Source organism: Hyalella azteca, unplaced genomic scaffold, assembly GCF_000764305.2.
Source record: "Hyalella azteca isolate HAZT.00-mixed unplaced genomic scaffold, Hazt_2.0.2 contig13236, whole genome shotgun sequence".
NCBI classification, from domain to species: domain Eukaryota; kingdom Metazoa; phylum Arthropoda; class Malacostraca; order Amphipoda; family Hyalellidae; genus Hyalella; species Hyalella azteca.
This window is the reverse complement of record NW_025943165.1, coordinates 11,981-24,332: the sequence shown is the minus strand read 5'-3', so window position 1 is coordinate 24,332 and position 12,352 is coordinate 11,981. Positions and strand designations below refer to the sequence as shown.

The following is a 12,352-nucleotide window of genomic DNA, read 5'->3' as shown; positions in this document are numbered from 1 at the left end:
AAGACTGTTCAGTACTTGATCGTTATCAGAGGAACTGTTGGGTGATCTATACAGGACACCTATAAGGAGGCTATCCCTGCTTTTTAAAGAAAGCTCACACCACACTGATTCTCTAGCTGATTGGTGCTCTGCTGATAACTTAACTTGTTGGGCCCCATAAAAGGTTCTAACCCACAGACCTACACCTCTACTTTACTGCTCTTCGTTTAAATTATGAAAGCAATCAAAACCTGGCAACTGAAATTCAACTGGTAAAATTTTTCCCCCGTGATTTTTGGGGAGTGTCTCTGTAATACAAATAATGTCTATACACTCGTTTTCGATCACAGTTAACAGTTCATTTCTTTTGTTCAAAACGGAATCCGAGTTCGTGTAGAAACATTTCAAAACTTTTTGTGCACTTCCATCTTGATGTATGAATAAACTTTTTAGCTTATTTACAGAACTGGATTTATATACATGATTTCCACTATTTAATTGTCTTCCATCTCTCGTGGCTGTCGGCGAGCGGTCGGAGTCCTCGTGAGATCTTGAATGGTGTTGACATGATTTTCCGTGTTTCCGCGTCTGTTTCGCTCCTGCCATTTCTTGCGGAACTCCGGCCTCTCTAAAGGGGTGGAATCCTTTTTCACAAAAACAGACTTGAATTCAACAGTTTCTCCTAATTTTTTCGCTGCTTTCAGCACGCTCCAAACCTGGGCCGGATCCTTCACAGTCACCTATAGAGGTCTGCATGCGTTAGTAGCAGCATTCTTGGAGCGCAGCCTCTTGCACGATGCAGTATCAACCGGCGTGCTTAGTGCTTTACTACAACAGTCTGCCACATACTTATTGTTGGCCATAGACTGGAAGATAGAGACGAGAATGGCTGAGTTATCGGGCGTAAATAGGAGTTTGATATAAATTCCTGAGTTTATGCTGTCAATTGACCAGGACCGGTAACCGACTCTCACATCGTGAAATAGTTTTGCTATTTATTTCGATCTTTGCATGAAAATCTCGCTAACCATGGCTCTTCCTACATGACCGGATAAAATAATAAGAATAACTGTTATGGCCTCAATGAAAGTGGTGCGTTAGCCTTGGTAACGGTGTTGAAAGCCTAGTGAGCGTCTATCGGACGGATGTGTTGCGTGTCTACTCGCATTTACAACGCTCAGTTGTGCATGTTACTCCAGCGCTGGCTTGGGGCAGCTATTCCTTTCATGTCTCACTCGAGTAAGGGCAGTGGTGGGCACAGTTCCGCTAATCCGCTAACCGCTAATTAGCGAAGCTAACTTTTTCCTTATCGGATTAGCTGTTCAGCTAACTTTGAGAACCTTTAGCGGACCAATTAGCTTCCGCTAAATTTAGTTCCGCTAACTGGAAGTCCGCTAAAAATGTTTAAAAATCTCTGATATAATGCTAAGTATCGTAAGCCATGTACCACGCCCACACCTATACTGCAGTCCTCTGGTGGACGCAATGCTGGCAGGCATCACGAAAAGGTTTGGGCCCCTCCTAGAAGACAAGGAGTGCCAGCTGGCAGCGGCCTACCACCCTAAGTTTCGCCTGTTCTGGCAGGAAAAGCATAATCACAGCCATCTCAGCAGGGTACAGAAGGCCATGGAGACCGCCGTGGAGACAGCCCTGAGGGAGACCGTTGAGGAGGGCAGCAGCACCACCAGCAATGACGAGGATGGGGAAGATGTTCGAAGGAGGAATTGACTGACGTTGCCTTCTTGGGCGAGCAGGTGTTGATGAACCTTTTCGTTGAGTACAACACAGCCATCCCATCCAGTGCTGCAGCTGGGCGCCTGTTTTCCATAGGCAAGGACATCTTGAGTGCCAAGAGAGCCACCCTGTCAGATGCCAACTTTGAGAGGCTGATGTTCATGAAGGGCAACAATCATCACCTCGAGGAGATGAAGGCGAAGAGCAAGCCAGAGTAAAAGGATTGTGTAACCCTGGTGTAACCTTAATATTTCTTATTCGTTTAATAAACTGTATGTTGAATGTCAACTACTGCCTAATTTCATTTGTTCATTTAATTATTTATGTTACGTACATCTTGATCATCATCTGATCTTGGCATGCTACATCTTTTTGGAAAGCTCCTTTTCAAGGCTGAAAGTTCAGCTATCTAGGCCTGTTTTTCAGAGTTCCTCCCCCCCCAAAAAAAAAATTAAGCGAAATCTAAATTTATATATTAAAAGTTAGCGGTTAGCGGCAAATTCCGCTACATTTTTTGGTGATTTATCGGTTTAGCGTTATCGAAGTTAACTTTTCAGTTAGCGGATTAGCGGTTATCGAAGCTAACTTTTAGGTTAGCTGTGCCCACCACTGAGTAAGGGTATCAGTAGTGGCAGCTCTGTCTGTAAGCAATATATGTCATTATCATCCAGGTTCTGGAGAGTATTTAAACAATTTATATCAATTATATATCCCACAGAAGTATTTTTCCGACAGCCGCTTTAGTTTAAGCTCTGAGTTCTCGGTTAATAAGTGCTCGGTCAATCGGGGTAAATAGTCGTTAACCCATGATTTTGATGGTCAAGATTCGGGGTAAATGGTAAGGTTTTTGATCGGAATGCAGTGCTCGAATTTTTTATGGTCATGATTCTAAATAAAATTGTGGGTAAATGACCAGGTTCTTTTCGGGGTAATCGGTCAATTTTGATGGGTAATAGTATTCGGGGTAAGAATGTGAGTAAATGACCAAGTTTCCGGGATTAAGATTTTGGGTAAATGATCGGTACCCTGTTAAGCTGTTTAGACAAACTGTTGTGATAGGCTCACTCCTCTACTACTGAAATCATTCTGATATTCGAAGAATGCATCGCCGATAATATTGAAATCGCAGCCTGTACCAAATCCAGCAGTATTCCAAGTAATTTCTGGGAAAACATTTGGATTTGGCGTGATACATACATGAATCTGGGTGGCACTTGATCAGTGCGAGTCTTATCTTCTAAAATATGAGTTAAATTATAAAAAATTCATAAGAATAATTGAATAAACTTTAGACGCACCCTTACAATTACTGTGCGTGTCTAAATTACTATGCAGGTAATTACTGTGCAAAGAAATGAACGGATTCAGGATACGGGGTAATCTTGAAACTGCATGGGATAGAACCCCACCTTAGAATGGAGGGTGGTGATCTAGTAGCTGGTGCAGACACCCAACTTCAAATAATAAATGTTGTCGCATTTAGCACAGAGTCACTTCATGAATTTTAAATATGGAATATTGTGCAGATGTGTATCATCTAGGTTTAAGGTTCTAATTCATTTATAAAGAACTATTTAAGGTTAGAATTAAATGTCATTCCTCATGTCAACCTCATTCCGACTTCAAGGACTTTGTCACAAGAACGCGAGTATTTTATTTTCTGATATCACAAACAAAATTAATTTGAGTAATATATTTATAATTGTGTAATTCCAGTTGTATTTATACTTGTTACACTGTATAACTTGTTTATACAGGGTTCGGTAGTCAGACTGAAGAAATAACTGAATGTTAACTCTTGTCGTACCTCAATATGAGCCTTTAAATTAGTCGTACGATTTATATTAAATAGAAACTAACCCAAAATAAGTGAAACCAACGTCAGATAAGTGCTGCTGCGACACAAGGAGCAGGAACTGAACTTAGGATGAAGGCCGATGACTTGTGGTCGATAGCTTCGAGACTCACCTCGGAATGGGGGATATTGTGACAGGGTTTACAGATTCGCTCGTGGAATGGGATTGCGTGTTTGCTGTCAAGCATCTTGATGAGTTCCTCTTTGGTCTTGGGAGGAAGCGAGTTTTCTTCCACCTCGAAGATGGGGAACACATACACCCGTGGCTGAGTCGTGTTCGACACGTCAGGTTTCTTTAGCATTTCGAGAAATTCTGTTCAGTAAGTTATAAAATACGTTACCTGAGAATATGGCATTTTAAGCGAGGGGAAAAATTTAATGTTGTGCTCGGCTACTTTTTTATGATTTGATTTTGCATTTAATACGGTTATTATGATAGCATTAAGTGGCCATTGAAATAAACTGTGAATAATGATCAGGATGAAATGTAGCAAATAGAACTAATGAGTTCACGAAAATCGGTGAGATCATGACGAACCTTGAATGCATTTGAAGGAAGATGCCAGCTGGTTTCATAACCAACGGGATTTATTGGAGGCAAACACGAAACTACTTCAATAAAAACAATTTAAATTATTCTTTTCCTGACTGATAGATTTTACACTTTAGTAACAATAACGCAAAGTTTCAATGAAAATAAAGAACATCACACCATTTTTGGAAAGGTACGCAATTAATAATGAAAATGTAACACAAATTTCAGTCGGCGATAAATAATAACCTGGAATAAAATTCACGGAAGGGTATAGCTCGATGTCTGAAGGGAAGACGAAGTATGTGGTTGCCATACTGCGGGCAACGTTCCTTGCAACATTGATGGGGTATACAAGTCCCTTCTGCCGTCGATACGAGGTGACGTTCATCCAATTGGGCGGGTCCGCACTACAATTCATCTTTCGGCCCATTAACTCCTCCGTCGTCGGTATCTGTAATTACTAATAGTCAGCAGCAGCAAAAATTACGTCAAAAATTAGAGAATTAGAACTATTGGAGGTACTTCAACAGTAGTATGGCCCGACATAATCCGACCGACGGTAGCTGAAGCCCTTCTCCACGGATTGGACTCCATCTATCCATCTAATAACTGCCTGATTTTCTAAGCTTTAGATTGATTCGGAATTATTTTCGCGGTTCCAAAATTTCTTGTATCCTATTTATGTGTATCATGTACTTATTTCCATCACAATTTCTGTATTCAATGCTTCCAGTAACTTAAAAAAGAATGTTGTTACATTCGAAACGTCGTTCATAAATTCATACTACTCCCTTGAACCTGCATTTTGATCAACTAATGTCATCTGAAGAATATTGTTCGACCCTGAAAATTTAAATTGACGAATTCTCTGGCCATTAACGACCCGTGTTAAAACAATATATATATATATATATTAGCTTCTTGTTAGTTTTTTCAGTAAGTCGTAGTAAATTCTTCGTAGGTGTTATTAATTATTACCGATAAAAATTAAATTACCGATAAACATTTTTAATATTGAACGACGTTTCGAATGTACAACATTCATTTTCAAGTTAAAGACGCATTGAGTAACGAAACTTGGGTTAACATATGTACGAAATCAAGTAAATTGGATACCATTCAAATAATGCTAAAATTTCGTAAACGTGATAACTACAGGAAGATTTTACAAGCGCAAAAACTACTCGGAAAACAATCTCAAAGTTCGGACGAAGCCGGTGGTTTGAAGGTTGATAGCTGGAGTCCTCTCCTTAATGATGAGGGCCTCAGCTATCGCCAGTCGTATAGGATCGGAGCATCGCATAACTATACTGGTGCATTCTTCCAATATCGGGCGAGTTATGGTCTCGTTGTGGGCCTCCTTCAAGTGATTCCTTGGTCCTCCGGACTAAAGGTGGCAGGTGAGACGTCGGCTTAGAGTCGTGGTTGTGAGCCCGATGAAGTCCATATTAGGAAGAAGTCTACAACCTTCTTATTTGCAAGAAAATTTATAGACTACATTGGTCTCTTGGAGAGGTCCTGTTCTTATGCAAGGGTTATTGTTCATGACAAGATTCCGAATTTTCATGTTTCTATAGTAGATCAGCAGTTTAATTTTGTTGTTATTTGAGTTGTTCACGATGTTGTTGTGAACGATAGATTTGATGATCCGCTCATCTGCTTTATATAGCCACTGGTCATTTGGTTCTGGTAGTAGATACTAGATAGTAGTAAAATTTTCATTTTGTTTCAGTCCTTATTGTTTTGATCGGAGTCTTGAGATTTCTTCATCGATGGTACTATTTGTAAAGCCATTGTTGACAAGGATTTGTTTACAATTTCTCAGTTCGGTATTTAAATCACCTTCAGTTGAGCAGGTCTTGAAAGCTCTATGGATGAGGCGTGTATTGCGCTCTTTTTGTAGCGTTCCGGGCATTCGCTGGCAGCGTTCAGGTCCCTTCCGATATCTGTTGGTTTCCGATATACTTTTGTGACAACTGAATTATCTTTAACTTCCAATACATCCAAAAAAGGCAAAGTGCGATTTTATCCGAGCTCATAAGTAAACTTCAAGACTGAATTCAGTTCGAAGGCTATACGCAGTTTTATTTTTTGAGATGTTCTTCATCACGAACAACGACGGAGATGTCGTCGACATATCTGCAGTACAGTTCAGGCTTGATCTGTCCATCTGACAAAACTCTATTTTCAATTTCGCACATGTAGTATTCTGCGAAGGTGGGACCAAGAGTCGTATATTTTGATTTATACTGCCCATGGTAGCGCCGTTAGTTTGTCGGTAAATTTTGTTGTCGGGAGTCCGGAAAGGTGATTCGCAAGTGCACAGTCGAAGGTCAAGGAGAATTTTCTTCGGTATCGGTGGAGCCGGCAAAGAAGTCCCCTCCAAAACAAGATGATCGGTAATAAATTCGTGCCAATAAGTTTTGTTTGCTTTTGAACATATATAGAGTTCACTGATTCTGCGCAATCATACAATGGGTATGGTAATTTATTCCTTCAGATGATGGAAGACCGAACTTTAATTTTGTAGACCAAGTCAAAAATTTTTGTTAAAAATTGCAAAATGTTATTACTTATTACATATATTTGATTTTTGCCATCTTTTACTATATGAACAATTTTAAAAACTTAAAACGACATAGATGGTCTTTGAGGTCATCCAATTTAAACCTACACATTCGAGTAGAGAACGAAAAGTCATTGAGTGAGAATGCTGATGTGACTAATTATGTAACAACTCAATGGAGCAAAAGCGAGGAAAATAGAACGAACAAGACACGAGGAAAGCACTGAGATACTTATAATGCGCTGCTTTAACACTAAAGTAAACTATTAAAAGCAGAGAGAACGACGGGAGAGCGTCGCGCGCTCGCCGACCTGGGCCTATACTTTCAAAACTCGCTAAGTGAACGCAAGTACTTCCGCGCTATTTTCTTGTCTATGATTGGTGGATTTGGCTTGAAGGGCCGTCAATGATTGGCTGATGAACTTACGATCTCTTAACTTTTTTTGAAAGTATAGGCCCAGGCATACTTAAGTTAGTGGCCGCTACTTTTTCGATACCCGATGTATTTTTATAGCGCTCCTATTTCAAATTTCAAAAATAAGACTTGCGCACCATTTGTAATGTAATAGTTTAAATGTGACTGTCATTAATTCACATTTATTTACTTGAGAATTTCTATGATAACAAAAAAATCTGGCTTGCCGATAAGTATTTTCAGACCTTCTCAGGGATATAATCTGTGTGATAGATAAGGTGGAAAGCCACGTATTTCCTGATGCTCTCTGTCCTGCAGTCTCTGAGGTACATGATGATTGATGTGGCTATGTTGAAGTCGCCTCCAGGAGCATATAGACCAATGCTCACTGGACCCTGCGCACAGAAAATTTTACAATCGTTAGTATTGACTGGAGTCTTACAATGTCCTATAAGGAAAAATGGAAAATTTGTCTCTTTTAGGAAATTAGACAAGTCAGTAATATGGGTTCGCGTGAACGCTTCTGAGAACAACATTCTATAATGGCCCTTTTAGGCGCTCATAACTGAACTCTTCAACATTGAAGGTGTTACCACTCCAGAAAATGCAGTCTTGCAGGTCATCCACTACATCAAGAGCCCTAAATTCCTCAGAGACTGAAAAATGTCCATTGGGAAAACTCGACCTCCTTTTGCCCGATATTGATCATTTTGGTATTTATGAGTATGTTCTCGAGTGAGTAGAAGAGATTTCTGAATTACAAAATGCGTCCCAAATAAGCAATAAAACTATAGATAAAAGAACAATTATTAGTATATGTGAATAATTTTAATGTTATTCTAACAGCTCGATCCGAGAAAGGCATTAATCCTTTTATTAGGGGCGTTTTATTATATAATATCTATAAGTTACCTGTATTTTGATCTAATTGACAATTAAAATTGCAATGACCAATGAAGGCTTAGGTCGATTTTCCATAAAAAGCTAATCTACGTTAAATAGCAAGCCAGACTTTTTGCTGGAGATAATTTATGCCTTATAGTCTTCATCGTCATTGAGGTCCCTTTGTCTTCACCATCTTCGTCATCTTCTTCGACGTCCGCATCGGTTCTTGCATCGGGTGATGAGAGAAGAATATGAGACTCCTGGTACACATCCGCTGAAAGACATCGTTTTCACGTCCCAAATAAGATTATTGGTGGGGCACCGATGAATATTGGTGGCTATAGATGGAAACTATAGTAGGAGCACCAATGGCGTGACACCTATATGTGCCACCAATAACCTGCCGATGTCGACTATAACCAAAAAACTCTTCTTTCACCAATAAATTGATGAAAGAACCAAATGGTGGTGTATTGACACCGATGGCGCATCGATGAGCTATCGATAGGCACCTCTTCAATTAAGTCGATAAATTTTTTCCGTTAGTTACAAATCCAGTGCCTATAGATACACTCACACACTGACCAACATTCTTTTAATTTGGCTACATATTTTAAGGATTACGTATACACAACAAGCACGTTGACTGATGTGGTCACTCATCGATACGCCACCTATAATGTACAACGTCCATCTATAATCATCGGTGCGTCACCCTTAATATTTGTTTGAGATGTGCCGCCGTTACTGATCCAAATGTAGGTTAGGAGCATTCCAGATTGGCTCTACTGCCCGCTGAAAGCAAGCATCGCCGTTGTTGACCCACTCTACGTTAAATATAAGTTAATCTTGGCAGGGTGGAATATAGACCGCGACCCTACAAAAGGAAAATCTTAAAGGTACAGTAGAAAGAACTATTCGACTCTAGACCCGGACTTGACGGACCGGTCCCGATTAAACTATTTAGGAGCAAATAATATCCCGTTGAAATCCCTCTGTAGCCACACAGCGCTTGGTTTGCCGTTGAACTCAGAAAGAAAAATACGGACTGATGCAATAAGCCTATGTGAAGAACGCAGATTCTTCGGAAGTACTCCACTACCGAATAAGTGATAGACTGAAGGTACACCATCCACAAATTATCATCATTCCCTACGACACCTTTATAAACAGGGACAAACACTCGACAACAACCACCAAACAGACAAAACGCTCGACGAACAAATAGCTTCCTTCATGATCCCAGTCCTCTCTAAAGATAATGCAAAATGACCTCAGCCTCTGGTGCAACAATAAATTCACTCTTGCAAACGTATAAGACACAATTTGCAATACGACTGATAAACGCATTCGAAAGCGAATGACTCATTAGGACGAACATAAGCATTTGAAAATCTTTTTTTTTTCAGAAGGAGAAACATCCGATATTCGCCTGGACAACACTCATTACCTCTACACAAACCAATGAATAGTTATAGACTTAAAATAACAAAATACAATAAGAGAACAAAAGCGAAATGCATGTAAATAGAAAGTACGTATCATTTACATTTTCTTAATAATAGTTGAACTTATGAATGAGGTATTATAAGGAACCACGCCCTCCCATCCCTACTTCGTTAAGCCTTCCAAAGCCCTGACGGGTTCTTCCCCCCCTCCAACCCTAACCAATCCCCATGCATCTATAAAAACCAAATTAAGCGCAGAGCGCCTCTCGTCTTATCCTACTGTCTTTAAATCAAAAATTGCAGTCCAAGGTCCTTGCCTTCAAATTAATCAAGGTGTTCGAGTTGGACGTGGCCATTATACTTGTTTATACCATGAAGGGAGCTGAATTATATGATATTTGGAAATACGATTCCTGTCGAAATGGTTCTTACTGAGTTTCTGGAGCATCACCGTCATATTCTGGCCCTTCTGGAGGAGGGTGCAGATGTCGATGTTCAATTCTTTTACTTTCGAAAGCGTTCGACAAAACGACAAAATTGATCGCGGAGATTATTCAGAATATTTAGGCTGCAGATATTCGGATGAAGCATTTTAGCGTAGAACTAAACTTTTTGGTCGACAAAGCATATGCTGTCATTATTGAATATTCAGAATCATGAGAGGTGACGTTGAAAAGCCGAGGACCACTGGGTCTACTACTTGTTTTACGATCCTAGTCATCCACATCGCCCTCCTAGATGAAAAACGGATACTAGCTTGTATATTTTCATTTGAAGAGGATAAAAGAGCAGTGATGAGGGCTAAAGACACACTGGCCTGCGAGAGGCCATATGCAGGAGACTATAAAGTGGGATGCACAGCTGGAATATTGGCAGAAGTTCACCCAACTGGGACTGAAAGCCTCTGAATGACTGCGTAGAACAGCCTGGGTAGCTGTTCGTACAGTAGAGCATAGTAGTGTCTGTTATGAAGAAATTTTATCGATTCTAGTAATTTTCTTGACTTGTCTCCCAGAAATTTAAAAAGCGTCATTTGACAAGATCTTTACTAAACTGGCATGGATTTTAGCATGCTGTATATTTAACTACTGCAAAGTACACCATTTTTCATTATGGCAGATTAAATTTCGGTGGAAATCATTGAGGTGGAAAAAAGGAGTAAACTAATCACAATATTCATTCTCACGCAGTACAAGGATAGTTTCGGACTGCCTTGAGAGATAAAGAAGGCAAAGCATTGGTCCACACCTGCCACCTGGAGGTGATGGTTTCAATGTTGTCGAGATGGGCGTATTCCCCGTGCGTGGTGTATGTTATAGATTCGTCGCATCGGAAGGACAGATCAGCAGGAATGTAATTCTCGAGGATCCAGTACTCGCCGTGTTGGCTTTGGATTGGCAATGACGGACGAGAGGCACACCCGCGAAAATCAGGAAACATTTTCTTCTCGAGGGAAAGCGGGGGAGGATCAGGGGCACCATTTGAGATGCCGGACGCATGCAGATGTTCGGTTACCTCCTGTTTGACCTGCAACTTGTTAGAGTTAACAGTTGTATCGTCACTGGGGCGTGGAACCTGCAGTGAGAATTCATTTCTTTCAAGATCATAGGGTGCAGTGTTCCGGGACAGTTGGATATCTGAATTTGCTTCATCCCAGTGGTGATGGGATAGAGACAGAGTAAAAATCTGACTGCAAGATTCATGAACAGAAAATTTCTCGAGGCAAAAATAGGCAATCAAACACGCATTAGTCAACAACGACACTTTGATCAGCCTGGGCCGAAATAAAGCCATATTGAGCCACTGCACCTTCACTGCATCTGCGAAAGATAGCAACGCAATGCAAACAAAACAATTAACAAAATTTGTTACTACTATATGACTTAACTTTCATTATTATACGGTACCTATCTGGAGATTTATCTGTGTACTGATTGGCCGTGATGGATTTTTACTACAGGCGTTTGTTCCCTAAGACGCCAACTTACGTACAATAATTGCAAATTTTAAACTTTATTTACTTGAAGCTTATAGAAGAAAATAACATAAAAATCACTATTCAAATGTAAATTTATTTGGGAAATACTAATATCATGTCAAATGAACACTAGCATTAAATGTTCACTTGATAATTGCAATTTTATAAAAGTCAAGGTTCAAAAAGAATCCAATACATCGTAAAAAAGAAGTTGATTCGCCAATAATTTCTCATCCATTATGTTCGGAGGAATATTTTAGAATCAGCAAACGTTGGAATATTCTAGAATGCTAAAGAACGTCATAGACATCTTTCTAACTGCAGTCATTCATTACCTGGCATCATCATTAGGAAGTGGCCTAGAAATATATAGAAATATTGGTGGATGGTGGGATGTAGAAAAATTTCATGTGTTAAATATCCCTATTTCGAAAGTTTGTGATACCTACTGTTCATAAAAAGAATTATTTATCTTTCGACTAGCCAGCCTCTTTAGGGCGTCTTTAAAAAATTTCTAACCGTGCAGCAAGGAGTTTACATCGAAAAGTACATAAATAATCCTCGACTGACTCGCTCTGAACTGCAAAAAGTCTTGCATGCAAGTGGGATAAATGTTGAAAGAATACAATTAGGACAGTAATTCGAGAGAGAGGATTCCACTTTCGGTCATCAAAAAATCCCTCTCTCGAAAGAAATTTAGGTAAAGAACCGCCGGAACTTTTCTAAAGAACACGTGAGTAAACCTCCAGGTTTTAATATAAAATATCATGGTCAGATGAGATATCATGGTCGGAACTGTTTCAGTCGTGTTTGGATACAGAAGAACTCAGAGGTTTACCCGAAGAATACCATCCCAACAGTGAAACTTTGAGGTGGCAGCATAATAGCATAGCATAGTGAAGTCGGCGCTGAAGAATAGGCCTGATGTGGCCTGTCGCCGATTCTTGAACTTTTCGT

General features: G+C 39.9%; 1 protein-coding gene across 1 annotated transcript in view; it reads right to left on the bottom strand.

The window, feature by feature from the left end:
* Positions 1–11,211, bottom strand: part of LOC108670864 (beta-1,4-glucuronyltransferase 1-like) — a gene marked incomplete at its 3' end in the record, with an annotated part of 33,511 nt that extends 22,300 nt beyond the window's left edge. The window contains exons 1-4 of the mRNA XM_018158354.2: positions 10,666–11,211; positions 7,330–7,479; positions 4,350–4,554; positions 3,682–3,881 (exon numbers count right to left, since the gene is read on the bottom strand). Coding sequence (XP_018013843.2) covers positions 3,682–3,881; positions 4,350–4,554; positions 7,330–7,479; positions 10,666–11,211 — 1,101 coding nt within the window. The remainder of the gene's footprint in view (positions 1–3,681; positions 3,882–4,349; positions 4,555–7,329; positions 7,480–10,665) is intronic.
* Positions 11,212–12,352: the final 1,141 nt, after the last annotated feature.